At 43.4% G+C, this 23,808-nt stretch overlaps 1 protein-coding gene across 2 annotated transcripts in view; it reads left to right on the forward strand.

The window, feature by feature from the left end:
- The first annotated feature begins 3,126 nt into the window (after positions 1 to 3,126).
- CCDC6 (coiled-coil domain containing 6) overlaps positions 3,127 to 23,808 on the forward strand; it is a 51,203-nt gene continuing 30,521 nt past the window's right edge. For both annotated transcript variants that reach the window (XM_069019102.1, XM_069019103.1), the window contains exons 1-2: positions 3,127 to 3,453; positions 22,893 to 23,042. In XM_069019102.1, the coding sequence (XP_068875203.1) occupies positions 3,142 to 3,453; positions 22,893 to 23,042 (462 nt within the window). In that variant the 5' untranslated portion in view covers positions 3,127 to 3,141. The remainder of the gene's footprint in view (positions 3,454 to 22,892; positions 23,043 to 23,808) is intronic.

A 23,808-nucleotide genomic window follows, 5' to 3' on the forward strand; every position in this document is an offset into this window, starting at 1 on the left:
GAGCAGAGGACATGTCCTCTGGAAAATTATAGCGCTCCGAATCAGCAAAGCACTTAAGATTAACACTGATAGGTCTGAAGAGTGGCTTAAGGTTAAGCACGCCGTGGGGCTTGCTGGGTAAGATTAGCCTGGAGCAGATGCGTGTTTTGCTGATTCAGGCTTTCAAAATATTTAGGCCTTGATTCAGCAAGACACTCAAATGTGAGCAGTCCTGCTGAAAGCAGTGGAGATAACTGGCTGATCAAAGCTGGGCAGATGGATGGAGAAAGAACATTAAGTCACAAACCTGCTTGTTTGGAAATGAGTTTGATTTGAGGAACACATGTGCGTGTGCACAGAGACAAACCAGCTTTCCAGCTATCGCCTGTGCCGTGGAGGACGTGCATGAAATAACATTTCCTCGTGACCCAGCAGTGTCCAACCAGTTTCCCAAATACCAGCAAACCTACTTGAAAGCAAGTCTGGTGAATTGCAACTGCCTGTCCAAAACAGTGCTCACTATATTTTTTAATCCTATTTTAATCCCTCAGGGTTTTTATCCCACAGCCTATGCTGGTGGAAAGGCTCAGCCTGGGCACAGCTGCAGGGCAGAGGAGCTGGCAACTGCCCCAGGTTGGGCTTGTCTGGCCCTGCACACCCAGGAGTGCCCAGGGGTTGCTGCAGGGGCGTTTTAGGACAGCACTGAAAAGGTCTCACAAGGCCTCATGGACATCATCATCTGATCTGTGCATCTATGGCAGCATCTTTTGATGACAACGCTCTTATGTTTTGGGAGAAATCCCACCCTAACAAAGCCCAGAGATGGGAAATCCAGCTGTGGGGCAACAGCTGCCAAGGTGGTGCTGAGGGTTTCTCACTGGCTTTATTACATTTTAATGTCATCACCAGGATCAGTATGGAGGTAATGGGATGCAGGTGTGCGGCTCAGTTTCCACAGGGTTGGGTAGGGGATGCAGGACCTTTTCTAGCCTGAAAAGCCCTGAACTGATGCCTCCTGATGGGGCTGAGGCAAAGCTGTGGGTCTCTGCTGGTGCTGGATGAGGACTCCTACTTGACCCCCCCTCCATTCTGAGCTGTGTTGGAGGCAGCATCACATGCCAGGGACAGACACACGGACAGAGATCCCAGCAAACAGTTCCCACTGCTGAGGAGTAGGAACAGCCCTTTTACTGCTTTTCTTGTGATTAAGAGACCAAAAATAAAATGACCTGCACTTATATTCCCAGGCAGGCGAAAAGAATAATTACTTTACAGAGATGGAATTCCTTCATATATTATAGCCATTAAAAAGAGTAAAATTTGAAATTTACTATGGCATGGAACAAAAAGGTAGTGCAGTTAGAGATAATGAAATCCTTACTTGCCATTAATGGAAGAATTACTGTTGTTAAAAGACCCCTGCATAAATAATTGAGAAACCAATTATACAGTCTTGGTGACTAATTTATCCAGGAGCAATACAGACCATGTTTTGCCATAGAATACATGGCACATATTCTCCACTGTAGCTCGTTGCTACTCTGCAAAGAAATAATTTTTTTTTTAATTAAAAAAAAAAAGGGGGGGGGGGGAAGAAACTAATGCACCTACTAATCAGGAAATACATTATCAGTAATGAGAGATGGGTGTCCATATATCTTAATTTGAAGCGGTTTTGCTGATGTATGGAGGCCTGAACGAACACGCCAGCTGGTCTCTGTGCTGTGAGGGGAGCGGGACTGGCGGCCGGGGCTGTTCCCCCAGACCTCGAGGCCAGGCGGGTGGGGGTCCCTGCTCCGTCTGCCCGTGGTGGCCAAACGTGGGGGGCTGCGAGCTGTTCCAGGGAAGGGGCCCGGGCCGGGGGTACAGCCCGGGCAGCGCTGCGTGCGCCCGAACGCCACCTCGGTACAAATACTCTTTAACTAAACAAGGTTTGGGGCTGTTTGGGTCGTGGGTAGCGAACCCCTGGGCTCCCCCACAGCGCTGTCGGGCGAGTCCAGGGCTTCCCCTCACGGGTTCTGCGACACAAGGAGATGACCCCCGCAAACGGGCTGCTCCCCGCGGGTGCCCCGGTGTGTAACAGATCCCCCGGGCACGTCCCGACACCGGCTTCAGTGTGGAACGGAGACCTCCCGGGCACATCCCGGATCCAGGATTCGGTGTGTAGGGAGCCTCCCGGGCATATCCCTCGGTCCCAGGTTCTGTCTGTCCCGGATCCCCGCTCCCGGCACATCCCGGTCTCGGTCCCGGTGTGTCCCGGTCCCGGTCCCGCTGCGTCCCGGATCATCGCTCCCGGTGTGTCCCGGATCCCCGCTCCCGGCACATCCCGGTCCCGGGTCCAGGTGTGTCCCAGATCTCCGCTCCAGGCACATCCCGGTCCCGGGTTCCGGTGTGTCCCGGATCCCCGCTCCAGGCACATCCCGGTCTCGGTCCCGGTGTGTCCCGGTCCCGGTCCCGCTGCGTCCCGGATCCCCGCTCCCGGTGTGTCCCGGATCATCGCTCCCGGTGTGTCCCGGATCCCCGCTCCCGGCACATCCCGGTGTGTCCCGATCCCGGTGTGTCCCGAATCCCCGCTCCAGGCACATCCCGGTCCCGGTCCCGGTCCCGGTCCCGGTCCCGGTGTGTCCCGGATCCCCGCTCCCGGCACATCCCAGTCCCGGTGTGTCCCGGATCCCCGTTCCCGGCACATCCCGTCCTGGTCCCGGTGTGTCCCGGATCCCCGCTCCCGGCACATCCCGGTCCTGGTGTGTCCCGGATCCCCGCTCCCGGCACATCCCGGTCCCGGGTCCCGGTGTGTCCCGGATCCCCGCTCCCGGCACATCCCGGTCCCGGTCCCGGTGTGTCCCGGATCCCCGCTCCCGGCACATCCCGGTCCCGGGTCCCGGTGTGTCCCGGATCCCCGTTCCCGGCACATCCCGGTCCCGGTCCCGGTCCCGGTCCCGGTCCCGGTCCCGGTGTGTCCCGGATCCCCGCTCCCGGTGTGTCCCGGATCCCCGCTCCCGGCACATCCCGTCCTGGTCCCGGTGTGTCCCGGCCGGCGCGGTGCCGGCGCGGGCCGCCAGGCGGCGCTGTGGGCGGGCGCGCGGCCCGTCTCGGCGCCGGCGCGCGGCGGGCGCCGCCCCCTGCTCGGGCGGCGGCGGCGGCGGCGGCGCGCGCGGGGCGATGGCGGACAGCGCCAGCGAGAGCGACACCGACGGCGGCGGCGGCAGCGGCGGCACCGCGGGGCCGCTGTCGGGGGGCGGCCCGGGCGCCGGGCCCGGCTGCGGCGCGGCGGGCGGCGGCGGCGGCTCCTCGGGGGGCGGCAAGGCGGGCGGGATCGTGATCTCGCCGTTCCGGCTGGAGGAGCTGACGAACCGCCTGGCCTCGCTGCAGCAGGAGAACAAGGTGCTGAAGATCGAGCTGGAGACCTACAAGCTCAAGTGCAAGGCGCTGCAGGAGGAGAACCGCGACCTGCGCAAGGCCAGCGTCACCATCGTGAGTGCGGGCGGCGCCGCGCCGGGCCCGGCGGGCGGAGAGCGGGGGTGTCCCCACCGCGGGGTGTCCGCGCAGGGCGGGCCCGGCCCCGGCCGCGGCCTCCCCGCCGCCCCCCCGGCTCCCTCCCGGCTCGCCGGGACGAGTCACCTCGGGCGGGCCCGGCTGTCACCGCGGCCCGGCCGGCGGGTGCGGGGGACACGCACAGGTGGAGTCGCCCCGCGCCTTTCGCGCCTCCTTCGGCACCGGGAGGGCGCCGGGAGCGGAACCGGCGAGGAGCCGAGGCGGTTCTCTCGCCCGGACCCGCGTGGCCGCCCGGCTTCCCGCGGGGAGGCGGCCCCGCCGACCCGCCCTGCCCGGTGTCCGAGCGGCGGTGGCTCGGGGCCGGGCAGGGGAAGGGCGATGCTCTGTGTTCGTTCCCCTGAAGTTTCTCAAAGTAAAGATTTTCTTGGAGTTTAAGTGATCTTCGGAGATTACGGATTAGCTCTTCAGCCGTCACCTCTTCGGCCACTGTGCAGAAGCGGCGAGCTGCAGGAATAGCGTCTTGGTCATGAGGAAGTGTTTGATTTGTCTGTCATGTTATGTTAGCTGTGGTATCTCAAGTTATTTGAAAACTCATTTAAAATAAGACTTAAGAATAATGCGAGTAGCACACACAGCACTCTGTCCCGGCAAGAGCTCAGCTCCTGGTTTATGAGCGTTCTGAGGATAACTTGGAGTTTAGCACCATTTTATGTGATGCTGTTAGGCAGGAATCCTCAGTAAAGTGCATATCAAAATACTACGAAAATACTGTTGTATTGTTCTCTGTGAGTTGGGGAGTTAGGAGTTTAAATTAGGGGGATTTTTGCTAATTCAGTGGCTAGAGTGATTGTTTAGGTGTTGTAATGGTCATGGCCTGCATGCAGAGTAGGTAACTTGCTAAAGACCGATTAAAGGTAACTGATACTGTCCTGTACATCCTTGCCAGTGCAGGTCGAGACATTTTAGGAGAGACCAATCCCACCTGTGTGTGCTCACTCTCATCTCATCTGATTTTTCACAGGGGGCTCTTCGTTATGAGTGTAATGTCTGTTTTACTGATACTCAGCTTTTCCATTGTCAATACATCTAGCCAAGAAATGGAGCTTGCCTAGGCATACCTCTCATCTACTCCCAGTAGTAAGCATTCAGCGTCTAGCAGGATGTGGGCCGGAAGAGTGCATGAAATACAGTACAGAAGTAATTTATTCAAGGATGACAAATATAGTGCTAGTCGGGGAAGTGTGTGCTTTGTTAATACTTTACGAGAAGAGAATGTGCCTTAATTAGGTAGCGGCGGAGTGCCTTCTAATGTTGAAAGGGGCTAAGGCACCTTGTCAGTCAGACATTTTCTCTCTGCCTGTTAGAAAAGCACAGCATCTTTCTGAACCCCTGGTAGGTATACTGTTTGTAAACAACTTGGCAAAAATGCTTGTGTGCATTAAAGTTCTGGCACTGCCTCTAGGGACTGATCATCTTACATTTTCATCAGATTTTAATTTATAAAAAGGAGGTATTTTCCTTAAATCTGAAACTCTGTCTGTTTTTGACATCTTGGATAAAGAGAGGAAAGGTGTTAGACTTTGATGGCAACCTGTAGGGTGTCTGGAAAACTGACATCTTTACGTGATGCTGTGGCTTTGGTATGCTAAACTGTGTGCACAACTGAGTAAACCACTTCTAATTCAGCAAGTGGCGAAATAATGAATGCAGAACATAACTTTTTTTCAGGCCACTGAGACCTTTTGCTGTGGTTTACATAGTCCATAGTAACATTTGCAGTCAGAATACTTTGTTGTGTGGCTCTAGTATGCAGGTGACTGGAGATGAACTTTATTGGAATGTTGAAATGTGTGCCATCTGCATGTAAATGTAATAGGAATAGAAAATTTTCTGATTGTCTCCACTGTGATTCTAAACCTTTGTCAATTTGCTCCTCCACCCGCCAGCTTCGGCTCCTCGCAGTGTTGCTGTGCTGACAGACGGGTGCTGTGTACGTTTCCTGTTGTGGCCATTGTAATGACACAAATCAGCTTTGATTTTTATCAAGTGTTGAGGACAAGCTGTGAAGCACAAATGGAACTGACAGGTAGCCAAAATAGCAGGTGAATGACTAAACCTGTAGGTGAAGGTGACTCCTCGAACCACACAGCTCTTCACTGCAAACCTTTCACTGATCCTGTTGTTTGAGTTTTGTTGTGCAAGGCCACAGAGACTCTTTGCTTTCTGCAGCTCCCACCATTGTCTGTAATGATTTTGAATATTTTCCCTTTAAGGTTTGCCAGTTAGAAGGTGATGGTCTTCCACCTTCCTCTTGTGTTCATGCTGGCGTAAGTGTTAATATGACATCTCTTCGTGTTTGCAGTATTGTTGGTGTCAGCATGGATATATTCAGTTTAGGAATTACCTAAATTGCTTGCCACATAGGATCATTAGTTCTATTTTGTAGTTAACCCTTGTGTCATAGGGTTGAAAATTAGCTTTAATTGAGTGTAGGAGACTTACATTAAGTAGTTGCATTTGGAAGACTGAGAAAAGGTGTTGGCTTGGCAGGCTTGTATGCTCGCTAACTTCTTATGTACTCTCATCTAAAACATGTGAAAACAAATTCTGCTTTCAAGCTGAAATTGGTAAAGCCAGCTTGGACTAAGTGTACGTCCAAAAATATGTGTGAGCTGTACTCCTTCCAGTAGGCTGAAATGCAAATGAAATTATGCTGCTATTCATGTGCAAGGCTGTGAAAGTAAGTAAATATATGTGATTACTTTATCTCACCTGCTATTATTGGTAACGAAGGGTGAGAGGGAGCAAAGCAGGGAGAAAGCTGGGGATATTTCAAGTGTTCTCTGGCAGTGCAAAAGCATTACATCAGAAGATGCAAAGTTTCAGATCAGATATTAAGAAGAAATGACTAAGATCACTCGAGCCATTTGCAGAGGGTTCATTTATATGTATTTAGCAATCTCTATTGTATGATCTCATGGTGTATTTCTGCAAGGTCTTTTTTAGGAAATGGAACGGCTGGTGCCTAGGTTGGGAAAAAACAGGCGCCTGGAGATCTGATATGCTGTGTGTTTGAGATGAGAAATAGTGAGTTTTGGTTATAGTGCTGCACCACCAGAAGTGGATTTCCTGTGTGAATTTGCATAGTTTTTTGGTGAAAAAGGTCTGCCAAGGAGATGTTGTATTTAATGAGCTAAGCCTGGGACAGTGCAACTTCCCTAGTTAAATAAGAGTACCTTCAAACCTGGGTGGTGGGGTGACTGCTTTTCAAAGGAATGAATTGCTGCATGTAACAAAAGCTGAAATACTTCAGTTAGGTGTAGGTATGTCTTGGTCAGGAAGTTTCTTTTGAAGTAGGTAGAACTTGGATTTCTAGCTCCTTTTTTTCTACTCTTCAGTGTTTAACCAAGCCATCCTATTTCAGTGAAAGCCATGTAACCTTTAGCTGATACTGAAAGCATTTTAGTTTTCTTTGTTATTGTTTTGAACTGACAGGCCTCATACAAACGGAATGCTTCTAAGAACAAAAAGGGGTTTAGCCCCTGATTGCTACATGCTTACTCCAGGATATTAGGTTCGGTAATTTAATTCATGTAAATTGTCCTACTATAGTTGGACATCTTCTGTGGAGTGAGAAAATTAAGATGTAATAAACCTTATTCTGTTACTTAGTTTTTTAACTGAGGTGAACATAGAGTTTTTGAGAAGCATTAATTTAAAAATGTTCCCACTCCAAAATGTTTGATGTTGCAGTGTTAATGCATTCTAACATTTTACAAGAACATTTCTCTTTCATTTTCCCCAATTTTGCTATGTAGGTAACGGCATTATCCTAGAAATCTCGATTTGTGGTGCGGTGTGGATCCCCAGCAGGATCATCAATTCAGATGAGCCAGTCTGATCCGAAGTGCTGATGGCATATGCTGGCTTTTGTGAGCTTGCCATGAGTTATCACTGTCTGGTAGCGCCTGCTGCAGCACTTGCTGCCAGGGAACACTGGCACATGGGCCTCCTGTGGGTTGTGAGTGGCAGTATTTTACCGTGAGACCTCTGCTACCCTTTTTTCTGTAGCTAAACCTGCTCTCTGCCCCTTGGCTCCCAGCTTAACTCTTCTCATTCCCTGAATGCTGGCAGAGGGCAGTTGCATTTCCTGGCTTCTGGCCTCCTCTGCGATTCTGCAGAGCCTCGTGAATAGCCTCCCACCTGTTGGGAGGAACAATAGAAAAAAAAAGCCTTACTCAGCTCCTATTTCCTCGCCCCCTACTTAAATCCTGAAGAAAGTTGTTGCTTTCAATAACAGCCATCTCCTGAAAGCAGATAGGATTTCTGGGACTTGCAGATCAGAAAAATCCTGTGTGTTATTGTAGACTTGTTACAGTTTTCTCAATAACAACCAGATTTGGATGCTGGAAATAAATACAATTTTGCATTTTGTCCTCAATGAAGTGTGCGCAGGGATTTGTGTGTGTGCGTGAGATCTGCTGTCATGGGTCTTCATGGAAAATGTCAGCCTAGACAGATAGTTTGGGGAAATGAATGGGTGTGCTGTATTGTCAAAAATCTCCTGAAAAAATGCTCTTTTCTTTTCTGGAGTTTGCACCAGAATTTCAAAGCAGAACACCTGTTCCAGTACAGAATGTGTCTACTAACAGTAGGAGAAAAAGGGCAGGACAGGCTATCTGAACTGAAATAGGAGCCTTTAAAAGGTGCTGATAAGGGCATGGGGATGAATGAAAGAAACCAATTAGTAGCAGATAGAAGTAAAAACCAAACCAAGAAAGCAAAAATATTAATATTTTAAAGTGTACCTGTGAATCTGTTATTTACTCTTGATTTTGAAGTAGGTCTTGCTTGTGTGAAAAATACTCGCAGTTCTGTGATGTCTTTTGTAGGTGTAAGAAACCTGCTTGGGGCTTTTGTATCCAGCTGTGTCATTTATCACTCCAGTTTGTAGCTGGACTAAACTGAAAGTAGCTCAAAAATAATTTAGAAATGCTTTGCTTACCTGCTTTTTAGAGTATAGACAGCATTGTTGCTAAGATTAGCAACTTCATGCACCATGAAGGTCCATCCAGAATTTTTCAGGCATGTTTTTCCAAGAGCCAACATGTAAGAAATGACTGTCTTATATTTCAGTTTTACATTTGCTGCAGATTCTCAAGAAGTTTCTGTTAACTTCTACAAAATGTCTGTAAAGGAAAAAGGAAGTTTAGTAATGCCCTTTGGTGTTAGCTGCCTCGGCCCTTAGGTTAGCATGGTTGGAGCAGTGCTGCTTTTGCTGCATGGATGGTGAGCCTGTAGTAGGAAAGTGTAGTAGCATCTACTTCTCTTTGGTAGTTACACACAGCCAGTGGCATATCAGGTTCCCAGGGAAAAACATTGTCCATGTGCTGTTAACAGAACGTAACTGGGGTGTATTGTAGACCTTCCTCAGTGGTGGTTAAAATGCAGGCAAACAAAAACCACAGAAAAAGTGAATGTTTCTGAACTTAATTCAAATATTAATCAACAGGAATGCTTGTAATTTCAGGGAGTTTGAGGCTTCAGAAGTTTACTTAATCATCTGCTTTGATTTTTGTTACATGGTTTTGTGAGTTGTTCCCACACTGAACCTTGTAACTAACCTTGAAATGTGTCTTTGGGAAGGGTATCCAGTTTTAATTTGAAGACTCTTGAAGGTGAAGAATCACTCTGCTTGGAAAAGCTTTGGTGTCCTGCCCCCTGTTCTTCCCCATCCACTTCATCAAGGCTGAGCTGTTGGTTCCTGCTGTGCCTTTTGGGTGGGTTAATGAGTGTTCTGGATCCTTTTCTTTCTCCTCATGAAGATACAGGCTGTAACAGGCAACTTCAGTTTAAATTGACAAACTAAACTAAGCTCTCAGGCTCTGAGATGGTGGGAATCCAAAGTGTTGAATTACTACGATGCACTGGTCTAGTCTAAGCATCTTTTTCTGCTTCAAATTTGCACAAATGTTTCTAATAGCTTAATTTGGAATTTTACTTATTTTTATAATTTTTTTTTCATCCAATGTGGTCACTTGTCTTTAATGAGGTTGCTGCTTTGTGCTTTGGCTAATTTGGCAGAAATACAGTTGCACACCTGTGCCTCGTTCAGGTCTGATTTGTACTGCTGGGTTGTCCAATAGCACTTGATTTTGTTCAGAGAATTAATTAATTGTGCAGGGAATATTTTAAAGATCATCCTGCTTAGTAGATATTGGTGAAATGGAATTTCCCACTGATGAGTATTTTTGAGGTCAGTAAGCCACTTTGGAAATCCTGATGTATACTTTATTTTATAAACATTTAAAAATAATGTTTGGTGTGTATTACTAAATCAAAAACTCATATGGTGCCTTATACACACCCCACACCTTTGTGGTTATCTTTATTACAAATAGTCCTTGGTTGAAAGATGAATCTTTGCTTATCTGCCACAACCTGTTCTCTATAAAACCATGCTGAATGACCTGTTTAATATTTGTATCCTTTATACAGTAAATTAATTTGTTTGCAGTGTTGATGTTGGGTTGATACCAAACTCTGATAACCACCTAGTTTTGCTTGCCTTTAAATATTATACAACAACTATACCTTTTTTATCAGTTACTTTATTGATGTTCCCATATTTAATAATGGTGGAATGGCTTCAGTCCGTAGGAATACGGGTATATTGCTCTGAATTACCTTAGGGATGAAAGTGAAATAAGAACTGAAATTTAGAGTATGTTTGGGAATTTTTAATAAGGCAAAGTTCTTGGTATTTCTGTGGGCTTGCTATTCTGCATAGAAAGTAATTTTGCTTCTCTCTTAAATGAACTTTCTCATTGAGGTTGTATCATGAATTCTGTGTTAGAACTGGTTTGTAATCAGCTTTTATTTTAAGAATACTCTTTATTGTCAGGTTTGAACATTTACTGAGATAAAGGGCCATTCTTTCTTAATCTATCTCCAGTGACTTAAAAGCATTTTGAAGGAGAGAGTTGCTTTGGTTTTTACTGCACTGTACACCTAACAACAGGTTTGCTTTCAACTGAAGAAAAAATAGTCGTATGTGCTCCTGCTGTATATCTGCCAGACATTTTTCACCTTCTTTTTAGTCACTTGCCCAAATGACTATTGAGTTTTACATTATTCACATCAGCTGATTTAGTAAAACACTGGAGTTTTTAGAGCCTCTAGTGCTGTTGCTGATCCCAGTATTAGAAAGCTAGTATAGACAAGATTTTAGAATAATTTTCAAATCCTGGAAGTTCTGTACTTCATTTTAGTTGTGGTTTTGACTTTAATGGAGTTTGAATTTTAATACTGATTTCAAAGGATGAAGGAAAATTATTTTACTTTATTGAACTCTTTCTTTTTCCAGAGTAGGTACGTGGTCATCTGTGGTTTTCTTGCACTTGTTAATTCTGTTTACTTGTTCTCATTTGCTTGTTTCCATCTGCTGCTGATACTGGCTTTAATGTTGAAGCTGTTGTTTTCCAAGTTTTTAGTTTTAAATGTTGGTATACATGGGGTGTATTTTCAGGCACAGACTGTCAATGCTAAAGCTCCTTGTAGTAATTGAGCAAATAATACTGATTTGTGGCACACAGATATGGTGAGCAAGCTTATGCATCTGCTGGAGACTTCACAAGAGATTTTCTGTCCACTACACCTCATAAGGCGTGGGTGGGATTCCAGGTGGGGACTGGAGGCATTGGAAGCCATTGAAATGGCCACTCTGTGGCAGCTGCAAACAAGACTGATGAGGCAGCTTGTGGGGTGCTGCAGGAGAATGGAATGCCAATGTCTCACAAACAGACCTTGAAATGTGATTGAAATGGAGAAATGAGACAGTGCTCTCCTTCACAGAAATGAAAATTGTCAGCAGTAGACATCTGATGTATTTCAGCACAGCCTTGTAAAAACAGTGAGAGAAACAGTTGCTTTGCTGCTCTTTTTTGGGCCAGGGGGTAGGAGGAAGTTGCTGAATTTAGCAGGAGAGCAAGAGGTGAATCCTTTCTGTCTTCCTCTTAAAGAAAAAAAAGCCACAAAATGGAGGAGGAGAATAGGGACAAAATGTACAAATTGAATTATGCACAGGATTTGGGATCCAAACAGAAAGAATGGAAGAAGAGAGAAGAGAGACAAAAAATACAATATAAAGCAAGCTCCCCTGGATGTGTAACAGAAAACATTCTTGTGATGTCTCGCTTCCAACCCAGCAGCCTGGGGATGTCCAGAAGGGTACATCTCAAGTTCTTCTTCTCCGTCAGGTCCTTCTCTCTGACTGAAGATGTGTCTTGACCTTAAAGTAGGTGGTCTGTTATTGTCCCATTTCAATGTATGGGATGGAGAGCGAAGTAGAAATTAAGGCAAGATAGTTGAGGTGAAGTATTCCACAGTAAAAATGTAAGTGTCTTAAGTAGGGAGCTCCAAATTACAGATGTGCAAGTTTCACATCTCTTTCTGTGGGGTGCAAGGGTTACTTGGTGAAAGCTGAAGCAATTTTTACAGAAATATTGAAGCAGTTTCTTTCTAATCCTGGCACTTGAGTTGTAATTCGGTTAAAATACAGGCATTGTAGGCTAATTGGTGCCTATGGGGACTATCCTTTCAGCTCCTGAGAGTCCTCTATCCCTTCATGCATTCCCTTGCAGCAGTTTTTTTCCTGGAAAAGAAGGTATTCCTTCAGCTCGACTGATAGTCTAATTGATGGAGAAACTCTTCAGATAAGGTTTTTCTTCTTCTCTCAACTCTGAATTTTACTCAGTTTGAAATTTCTAATATGACACGCAATCTGGTCTCAGTTTGGGGAAGGTTTAGTAAGGTGGGTGAGCATCTGTTCAGCCCTGCTTTAGATGGAAATGGCCTAGCAGTGTTTCAGCTATCTGTAAAGTTTCCTCATATGCTTTAAACTGCCTAAAATATGATGTTTCTGCTTATTACTGTAAAGTTAAGACCTTTTTAGTTCCTTGGTGGTGGTGGTGGTGATAATCATACTTAAAACTCCTACCACATACACAAATAATTCCCACAATGATATGCTTGGTCCTGAGAGAAAGTATAAATGTTTCTTAACAAGTCAGAAATGATACAACGCAGCAGTGTTTAGCATGCCACGGTATGAAGTTATGCTTCTTTCTGTGACTTTCAGTTTAATTTCTACTTTCACCAGGTAGTGGGATTTCCACTTTGTTTTGCTTCATTTTCAAATAAACAGCAAAAGCCACTGTTACAAAATTTGCAAAATGTAGTGTTTTAACCACCACTTTTGCAAGAGCTTTAAAGGGTACATGTTTTTCACGTCTGTTAAAAATGAACAGTAGAAATTTTGTTGTGGCTAGTGTTGCCAGGGATTATTAATTAGGCAAAACCTCTGTGCTTACAGGCCCTGAAATCCTGATTGGGTCAAGAAGAGGGACATTCCCAAAGTCCGTTTCAGAGAGTAAATCAAACCTGAAATGTAGATCTGCAAAAAATCCCTTTTCTCTGAATATTGAGACATGTAACTCGAATGTTCTTGCTCTGTGAATGGAAGGGTGGGTAGCCATTTCCTAAAACTTCCTCTGTGTTAGACCTACTTCTCCAGTTCTGTATAGGATGAATATTCAAGGATGATTGCATTCCCCCACATCCTGCAAATCTCTGTTTGTAGGGGCCAGAGACAGAGAACAGAAAGGCAAAGGATGTATTTTTTCGTATTTCTCATCATATTTTCATACACAACATTGATAAACTTGTTTCTCATGTTGAAAGCCTGAAAAGAGATTGCTCTTTGGAATACTGTGATATGTACTGTAAGATCTCCAAACTGTAGAGAAGGAAAAAAAACACAAACAAAAACCTACCCACTGACTCCTAGGAGGGGTAAGTAAAAACATTTGTTTGCTGTGATGGAGCTCAAGCTAATGTGCCTTAACAGTGAGTTGGACAGTGTTGTGTTTGCTTTGTGAATATGTTGATTTGGTTTAGGACAAGGTATGATGGTAATTAATAACAAGTTTCATCTCCAGCTCTTGTTGATCACTGTGAAAGTGTTTCTCTGGAAAGTCAATGTGTGTGAGAGGAAATTGGGGGGAGATTTTAACCCTCTTAGGAGGTTATTTGTATTGAGTGGCTAAGGACACCTTGCTATTGTGGGGAAAAACATTGCCATCCATAATGATTACCTAAGCTGTATTTAAATTAGTCATATAAAACAAACAAAAACCCAACAATAATCCCATTTCCTGCCCTGCCCACCACCAAATAGAAAGGGTTTAAGGGTTTTAAAGAAAATTAAGAAACTACATGGCGAGCATCTACAGTTTGAAAACCCCATAAATGGATCTTTATCTGGTAGTCTTCATCCCTAGTTTTAAAAAATTTAAAGGAGGACAGGTTGATTGATGTAGATATACCAGAGGTTTTACACACTTGAAAGAAGGATCTACAAGTGCTGAAAGCCACTTTTACTTAGAAGGGAAGGTTGATGAATACACAGGCAGTTGGTGCTCAGGACCCAGTCGAAATGAGAAAATTTCTGCCTGGGAACAGGTAGAGTTGCTGATAATACCTGTGGCATGCTGGTGGCACTGCATGGCATGTGCCATGCAGCAGTGGTCTGGCACCTGCTGCCTGGAAAAACTGGGTATAACAGAATTACACCTCAACTCTTATTATGTACTCTGAAGAAAAACATGCGTTTCATATTTACATCCTTGAAATTAGTTACCTGGACTGCATGAACTGAAGTAAGAATTTCATGAAGGTGTCTGTTAAATCTCTGTTCATTGCTTTTGTTTGTGCCCTTTTGTCTTTGAGTAGAGAAACAGTTGTGGCTGCAGAACTACTTGTAACGGGAGTTTGCTGTGGTAGCGTTTTGAGCAGATGTTTGTTATTTTATCACACAACTCAGTGCTTGTTAGCACCCACATACCTCTGAGCAGAAGCTGTGTATTAAGTTAGTCACCTAACAGTCTACTCTGCTGCTAAATCTTTTGCTGTTCCTACTCTGAAACTTTGGGAGTGTGCAGTTTTGAGTTTGCTGATTGGTCTGTCCAGCAAAGTAGACTGGTTAATATGTGGTTACGTTGAAGATAAATGTTGATTTATCAGTGGGCAGAGAACAGACTAAAAAACATTTAAAATACGTTAATTTAAGAAGTGTTTATGCGTTAGACATCCGATATCACAGAGTAATTTGGACTGGGGTGCTACATTCCTTGTCGGTTTTAGTACTAATGGTGGTGTTGCTGAGATTTGACCTGTTGTTGATTATTAGTTTCTAAGAAGCATGACAACCAGATTTTGTTAAATTTAAGTATTGTAGATGTAAGTTAAACAAACCACTGCATTTTTAAAGGATGGTTATTCCAGTGATCACACAGCCTGTGGAAAATAATTAACACGCACCACCTCCAACAAAGCAGTATATGCTGTTTAAATTAGCTATGAGCTATAAGCAATATGATCTTTTTTCTATCTTTCATTTTGACAAGTCTGTGCATTTGAAAATTGAGACAAACGCAACATAAAACATAAAACAAATCTCATTATGTGTATATATGCATCTTTGTGATGTTTTTCAGCAATTTTTATAGAGGCTGAGCAAAAGCAAAACCTGTTCCATGTGCTTCTGTTTTCCATTTGTTTTACACTATTGATTAACCAGCAAACTATTTCCAGTACGAAAAATCCAACAGTAAAACAGCAGTGCCACTAGAAGTCAAAGGGTGAAGCAAAAATTTCTTTCTAGTAGTCATCAGTAAAGGATAAATAGAGAGGTATTTCAAACTTTGATTCAGAGTTTGATACAACAGTGTAGCAGGATTTTCTGTATTGGCTGTCTTTGTCAGTGTAAATCTTTAGCTGGGTACAAGCTAGCAAACTAGCAAAGATGTCCCTGGCAAAGCACCCCTCATCTCCTGGAGATGTGTTGCCAAAGCTTTGCGCTGGGAATGGTCCCTTGCCCGTGCTGGACTGATGAGGGAGTTGTCTCACATTCTTGGTGCTGTCCTGGCCGTGTTTGCATGTGCAGTCATTTTGAAGCAGTATTTTGCTTGTATGCAATAAACTTGAGGACTATGGGGCAGTGGGTTTGTTGGTGCTTATATGCACTATACTTACTTTACACATGCACTGGAAATCAGTGCTGCTGAACATGCAGCAAGTGTAGGAAATGTGTGCTGCATGTGCAGCCTTGGGATGGAGGAAGGGCCTCATGAAATAGAGCTGTTTGGAAAGGTCTGCGGGCTAGATTTAATTTTCCTGCTGGGTCATTCCTGCCTTGGCCTGTGACTTCTGTTGGCTCAGGTTACAGCTCTTGTATGCTGGAAGCAGAGACTCCAGCCCTGATAACCGTCTGGGAGCTTGTTCTACATGATGATGTTTAAGTGAATGAAAAATAAGAGCTATAAAGCACGTGTCTAATGAATAGTCAGATTCTTGAGGTTGTCATGCTGTGTGTTCAAAATAGGAAGTGTTTAATGTGTGCCTGTACAACCCTGCTACTTTTTCCTTTATGGTGCTTTACTACCATATTATTTTTAGTTACATTAAGACTTGCATAGCAATATGTGGTCATGGTTAAACTGTTCAATAAAAGTTACTGATACAGTTTTCTAGGCCCTATCTTGACACTTTGTTGGTCATAGAAAATGTGTTTTTTTCACAAGCTGCATGTTTTATTAACTACTTAATGCCAGTATTTAGATTTAGTAAAAACCCTTGAAGAGACTGCACTATGTTTTTTCCTGTTTTGAAGAAAGCTGTTTAAATTCATTTTCAATTATGTAAGTAAATTCAGGAATTGATTGTATTAATTATGAAATCCATATGGCTTGTTACACTTCATTTGTAATTAGCCAAATGCATTCATTTTATAAATATTTATGCATGTCAGATGAGCTTGTTTTCAAAACTTGCTTATTTTTACCACTTGTGTGTTTCAGTTGTGCAAGGCTTTCAGGTCAACATCAAAATGCAGAGAGAGAAGTACATACAATGGGATTGCATACCGTCAAACAATTTACTTCATTGCTGATGTTAAGAGATTACTTGGCATGAAAGAAGACCAGTGACTTTTGTGTCAGTTCTGAGGGCTTTTCTCAAGTTCTCTTCCCAAACCACAAGATGTATGCACCTGAGTTTTTGCGAGAAGTTCCCATAAGGCTGCATGAGCGATGTCGAGCTGAAAACATTGACTGTGGTTAAAACTGACTTGGGAGAAAAATGTATTTCTAGTGTTGTTTGAGTCAGCTCATTTCTCTAGTCAGTCTGCACCCGTTGTGGATTTGTGTGGCCATATGCTGCATCACTTGGTAGGCATCGAGGGAAAAACTTGCTGTGCCTGGAGCTGGCGGCAGGAGTACTGTGACAGAGGCGTTTTGACATGTCTGGCCAAAACCTAATTGACCTTTTAAAAAGGAGCAGGGTGGGGGATGAAGGGGACAGAGAATTTCCAACTATAAATGGAAATTAAAGGAACTGTATTTTAGTACTTCAAATGGCAGCTTATCATAAAGTTATTCCTTTATTATTATAAGAATAAATTATGTTGTTATTATTATATTAAAAACCAGGTATCTTTTTTGTCTCCTCTTGCAGCAGAACTCATCTACTGAATAGTTGAAATATAATAGTACTTGGGCTTTGAAGCAATTCTGCTTCAGTGGCTTTATGTTACACACATTTATGTAATGTTACACGCTAGGTAATGTTTAGAGTAGCTGAATTTCTCAGGATAAGTTCAAGTAATGAATTTCTTTCTTCCTTAGTGTATTTTGAAAAGAACTTTCGGTAAGCCTGTAAGTTTGTGATTTTTTGGGGGGGTGTGTGTGTGTGGGGGGTCTGTTTATTTGTTTTTAGAAGCCAACCAACCAGAAAAATGCTTTCCTCCTACACTGCCAGGTTTGTGTTTAAAATAAAACAAAAAAACATCCCAGCAGCTTGGGGTTCTGAAGGAACCATTCAAAGGTATCACTACTTGTTTGGGGCTTCTAGGAGATACTGTATGCCCAAAGATAAAAATGCACAGGGGAAAAGAAAACAAAGAAAAAAGTACTTTCATGTCGGAGCAGAGGAAACGACCCTGGGGGTTTGCCATAGATTAGACAGGAAATCACACTACAAATTGACCCCAGAACTTGAATTCCAGCTCACCACTTCAACCACAAGAGCGATCGCTCTTTTCTCTGCAGACAGGCCACCCAGCTGAAAGAAGTACCTTTGCTTGGGTGGGAGGAAAGCTGTACCCACATCGTTACTGGGGCTTGGGTGGGAATTCCTTGTCCTTCAGCCCTTACAGCCAGGAATGTGCTGCTGGGCAGTCGCTACAGCTGGCAGTAGTGGGAGTTCTTTTCTGAGTTGCTGCTGACTTCTGTTCTTGTGGTGGTTCATGTTTCTCCTTGTCTGAAAGGCACGTTGCATGCACTTTGGTCATTTCAGATGCAGCTGGAAGGTTTGTAGGAAAAAAATAGCTGCCCTGTAAAAGTTTCTCCTGTAAGGGAACAGTGTCGGTTCACTGGAATATTTATTGCATTTGTAGATCAGTAGTTTTCGGTGTCGTTTTAACCTGGTGCTAGAAAGTATGGCCAGAGCAGTCACTTGAGTCAGTACTGCTAGAAGAGGAGTGTGCACTTCAGGAGAGCTGGGAAGCTTTGATTTTATTTTATGCAAGAACTGCATATTCTAAAATCATGTCATTGTAACTTTCTGCACTTCTCACCCTGTTTACCTCATCCTGTTTAGTAGGACTTTTGGGAGGGCTGCTTTCTGAAGTGACAGCTTTACTTCAGTGTAACATGTGCAGCAACTGAGATCATCTCTTCCTGAAGCTGTCCCAACCCTTCAGTCTATATTCAGTAGCAAAGATTGAGTTTCTTGTGTCAGATTAAACTGCTCTTCAGCTCCATCTACAGGGTTACATTGTCCACAGGGTCCTGTCAGCAGGAACTGCACCAGGAAAAGACGTATGGAAGGTAAAGAGGTCATGGTGGCTCTTGACATAAAGAAAAAAGACCTTCAAGGGTGGCTTAGATCAAAACAATGCTTGGTAGGCTGTTTCCAACAAGATCCCCTGAAATCTTGTGTCACCTCTACCCTGGATGCTACTGGAGACAGGTGATGTTTGTCAGCGTGCAGCTGGGCATGCTTGACATGTGCCTTGCAGGTGGTCAAGTGTAAGTGCCTGGAGCAGTTTGTGAAACATTTGCTACTGAAATTGTCTGAAATGACACCTGACACTAAAATGCAAGAACATGTTCATGTCAGGTCAACTGATAATGTGCTGATACTGACTATAGAGTAGGTATTAATTGGATTGCTGAACTTGCTTGCTGTGCAGTAACAGGAAGACTTGTGAGGCTTTTAGAAGAGCTAGTGGGGGGAAAAAGGGATTTTTTAAAGTTTGGGATGTTTTTTGTGTTACAGTTTATTTTTTTTATTTGACTGTGTTCAAGTTGATGCCTCATCAGAAGTACTGGATTTTGCTGTTTTATATAATACAGTGCCACTAGAGCAGTGTGGTTGGTGTATGGTGCAGTGGTACAGAAAAAGAGCATATGACCAGAAACAGAAGCTGCTGCTTGTGCTAGAACCAAAACAGCAGAGGGAAATTCAGCAGGGCGAACCTAGTTTCCTAAAGGTGTGTTCACAAGAAGAACTGAGAGAAGGAAAGTACGTTAACAGCAAACCTTTCAGTTTATGGTAGTGTATGCAGCACGTGGAAAAAGAGCTTTAGTGCAATTCACTTCCTAATATGATACTATGTAAAGTTTAGGACAAATATGTTTCTTAGTTCTTTTAAAATTACTTGGATTTTAAGCTCATGAGGACAGGTTTTTAGTACACTTCATGTATATCAGCTCTATTAGTGATCAGGATTTCACAAGCTTCTGCAATAGAAATAGCAGGATTTTTCGTCCTCAAAATATAAGAGGTTTTTCGTGGTTTATATGCATGAGGTGCTTTTTACCTCCCTCTATTCTTGATTTCCTGTGAAGTAACATGATAGCCCTTGCATTTATGGTCTTGACCACAATTACAGATTTTTCTTAGTGGATGCATCTATGGAATGCTCCAGGTTAGCTATGTGTGGAGTTTTGAGACACAGGAGACAGGTGGATATGACTGTTGTTATGTAGAAAATCTGTGGTGAAAGTAGATTGCTTGTTTCAGGTTTCCAGAGACTGACTGATAAGGTGTTATCATTTTGTAGCACTCAGTGCCTTAGCAATTTATTTTGTAATATGGTACACAGAACAGAGTAAATGGCTGTCAGTATTTTGGATGTTGAGTGTGATATGGATAATAGAGGAAAACCAAGAACTCTATGCCCTCATGGAAGACAGTGTTTCTGATTTCTGTATTCTGTTTCCTTTTTCTGCTGATGATATCAAGCCTCTTTTCAAATACAGATACTTAATAAAAAGACAAGTTATCCCTTTGGAAAAACAATTTATTCACATCCAGAAAAATCAGTTTGATTATGGGCTAAATGAAGAACAGATTTCAAGATTTTAGGCAATATTAAGGTAAACATGGATTATTCTATTACTTGAGATAATTGAACTATCACCAAATAATGAGTAACAAGATGAAGGGCAAGTTTCAGAATGAAATTTAGAAGCAATATGGTAATGAATTATGTGCTTTGTCTTAATAACTGTATGATATTTTTCAGCTAAAATGTTTGTGTTGAAAGTGCTGACCCTTGGGTAATTAAATGGACATTCATTATATTCAATATGCTGTGTGGATATTTGGGGCTCACAGTTCATTTGTAGATGTGTAGGGTTGCTGCTGTTGAGTTGAGAAATGCATTCTTTGTGTAGGGGAGGCAGATAAAATCCTACCCAGCTTTTCCCGTGAGCCACTCACGTGTGGGCCAGGGTCCTGCTCGCTGTGGGCGCAGGGGTTGTTGTAGGGCAGTTCTTGAATGGGTGAACTGGGGCTGCTCGTTCCTGTTTCCTGCGTGCCAGCACGCTGCTTGTGTGGCACACCAGCCTGGGAAGCAGATCCAGGAAAGGAAAACGGGAGGAGGAAAGGAAAGGCTTGGTTTCTGGGTGTCTCCTCAGCCCGTGCTGGCCTGCTGCCTGGCCGCATGAGCTCCCGTGTGGGCACAAAGGAGGGGCATTGGCCGGGACAGGGATCTTGGCAGCCTGCGCTCCTCTTGGCCTGGGCACCCATCGTTAATGTGACACCAGGATCTGGCTAACAGTGTTGTGCAGGCTCGGTGCTATAATAATGTGATTTTAGAGCTTTTGACTGGTGCAAAGCATGAGCAGAACAAATCTGTGCAAGTTCCAGATGAATAGAAATCAAAGCAGAAACACCCTCATTCTTTTGTTTTTCAGAACCAAGTGCTTTCTGATTTAATTTTAGGTAAGCTTGGTCTGTGTTACTGTCTTTTATTTTCTGAACCACCGAAAAACAGACACAAGCAGAAATCCTAAGTAGTGAAGGCAGTGGAGGAGTTGATTTTGGAACAGTATGCATGAATTTTAATGATTTGAGGACAATGAGCCCTTGCAATTTGACTTGTTTACTCTGTTCCAGAATGTCTCTGAAGACATAAGATGGTTAGTAGCTCTAAGTAAACCACATTTAGAAGCTGATAGATTATGTTATTCAGATCAGTTAGATTCCAGGAGTTTTAATCCTCTGAGATGTGAGCTGACAATGTAACATTTCTTCAGACCTTTTGGACAACTTCTTATTTTCTTGCTGTGACAGGTAATAATACCACTGCTGAACATTCTGGAGTACCTGTTCTCTGCTATGGAGATGCAAAACATTAGAGAGGAGGTGTTGTGCAGGACCTAAGCTGCTAAGTCAGTAAAGGCTGCCTGATCTTGCTTTTTCTTTTCTTTTTTTTTTTGGTTTTTTCAGGTTGGGGTTGTGCCAGCTCTGGTGGTGACAGGGAGAAGGGAGCTGGTGGCAGATAGATAGTAGGAAAGGGCCATGAAAAGAAAGCAGTAGAGATGGGAGAAGACACAAGAAGGCAGAGACAAAGATGTGAAGAGAAGGACTTGATGGAAGGTGGACTCAACTGAGACGTTTCCAAACCACTGCTTTAGATTTTATGATACTGGTGATATCATGAAGAGAGTTTGCAATTGTCCTATTGTATCACCAAATTGAAAGACAGTTATACTCTTTAATTAACTTTTCTCCTAGACATTGAAGGTGTCTAAATAATTGGCTCTTGTGCCGCTAGGGAATGTATCATTTCAGTTAAAAGATCACTGACATAATGCAATCTTTCAAGCATTTTCTAGTGTAAAATAAGTATAAAGAGATTGTTATTTTGGCACATTTTGGGCAGAAGATTATGGAAAATAAGCTTTCAGCAATGTGTCTGTTTCAGTTCTCAAATTTTCCTCTCTCTAATTTTACTGAAATAAAGCTTGCAGAATGTTTACATAAGGTATAAGCTGGTATAATTTTATTAGAATCAGGGCAAATCACATATGTGAAGTTCAAGTCATGGATTTTTTTGCAGGGAATAAAACTTTTCCTAACAGTATCCTGCCTCATTTGTTAAATGCAGTATTTCTGTCATTCAGTTGTTCCAGGCTTTGGACTGTGGTATTAAGAGTTGGCTCTACAAATTTGTAAGCTGTGATCTTTCATTTGCCTATATGAAGTACTCTTCATGGTCTTTTAGAGCAGGCTTTCAAAAGATCACTTTTATTTTCCCTTTATCAACTTTATACTTAAAAAACATACAAACATCTGAACTATAGGGAATGCAAGAGTGCAGTCTCCCTGGCTGGCTTTCTGTGGAGCAGTGTGGGGTGCTAGCAATAAGCTGAAATGGAAATTGTCACCTCTAGTAATTCTGCATGGGCAAGATTTCCCGAATAGCTTGGGGTAAAGCTACCCCATGGCATTTTTGTGAGTTGCTGCTGGATATAGTGGAGTAGCAGTTGTGAGGAGTAACATACCTGTTTTCCTGGTGGTGGGGTAGGAATTCCTGTGAGAGGAGCCGTGCTGCCTGTGGCTCCACGTACCTGGGTGAAAGAAGGGGAGCATTATTTGGCTCCTGGAAAGCAGAGCTCAGTCTAAGGGATCTGAAATAGAGGCATGCAGCAGTCTGAGCTGTGCTTCAGCTTGTAATGGAGAACACTTAGACAGGAGCTCCTTTTTAGGCATAGAGTAGGTAAAAATAGGTATCTGAATCTGTAATGCTTTTACAAAGTTTATAAGGTTGGGGAGTTTGTTGGTAGGAGGCCACTTTAAAGCACCAATGTGGTTTCTCACATTGAAAGGTTGAAAACAAAAAACGAAGAAGGGTGCTATAATGCTATAAAAGGGAATGGTAACAGCACTTAGATCCAGCCTACAGGCCTCCAGGATGTTAAGCGTTTAAAGGGGAATGGAATAATTGTAGCTTTTTTGAAAGGAAACTTGTTCACTTTTTTCTCAAAACTTTTGTCTTTATTTCACAGCAAGCAAGGGCAGAGCAAGAAGAGGAATTCATCAGTAATACTCTATTTAAGAAGATTCAAGCTCTGCAGAAAGAAAAAGAAACACTTGCAGTAAACTATGAAAAGGAAGAGGAATTTCTCACTAATGAGCTCTCAAGAAAACTGATGCAGGTAATTGGTGCCTTTACTGATGTTTCTCCCAGGAGCCTCAGGACTAACTGGTGACTGAACTTTTGTGTTTGTATGACTGCACTCTGAGAGAAATGGTCAGGTTGGAAAGCTGACACTTGATAAAAGCAAAGTACAAGAAGTGTAGTGAGTGACCTTTTTTTTAACATGTTGCTTTAAAGTTTGCATCTGTGAACTCAGCTTTGAGAACCTGAAAGTTTGTATACTGATGCAAAAAATGGGTGTAGCTTGCAGTAAATGTTAACTGTCTTCCAGACAAGAGTTACTGATTAATTTAAAATGTTAGTGAAACACACTTTTTTTTCTGAAGTCTTTGATATTTAACAGGAATCCTGAAATATTAAACTTTATATACAAGAATGTGCAGCGATGCTTGAAGGAGGCTTTTTCTGTAAGTTTATCCATACTTGTAACAAAACTGTTGCTTCTATTGAATTAAAACACATCAGTTTGATGGCTAAAGTAAAAAGTTGAAGGTGCTGGGACAATTTGTGGCAGAGAAACTTCTTTCATTACCCAAGTTGCTAATTTTTGGAAAGTGGCTAAGTATTTGTTGAAAGCGTTGTTCATGGTTGCTGTGTTCTCACAGTCTTGCCTAAATACCTGCTCTTGGCCCCTGCAGGAGACAGGATACTAAAGTTAGGGGAATGTTTAGTGTGATCTGCCTGAGCTTTTTTCATGCCATTAGTTCTAAGCTATGTCATGAAAAACTAGGCACTTTAAAAGAAGCTAATTTGTATGTTGTAAG

This window comes from Aphelocoma coerulescens, chromosome 6 (genome assembly GCF_041296385.1).
Source record: "Aphelocoma coerulescens isolate FSJ_1873_10779 chromosome 6, UR_Acoe_1.0, whole genome shotgun sequence".
In the NCBI taxonomy this organism is placed as follows: domain Eukaryota; kingdom Metazoa; phylum Chordata; class Aves; order Passeriformes; family Corvidae; genus Aphelocoma; species Aphelocoma coerulescens.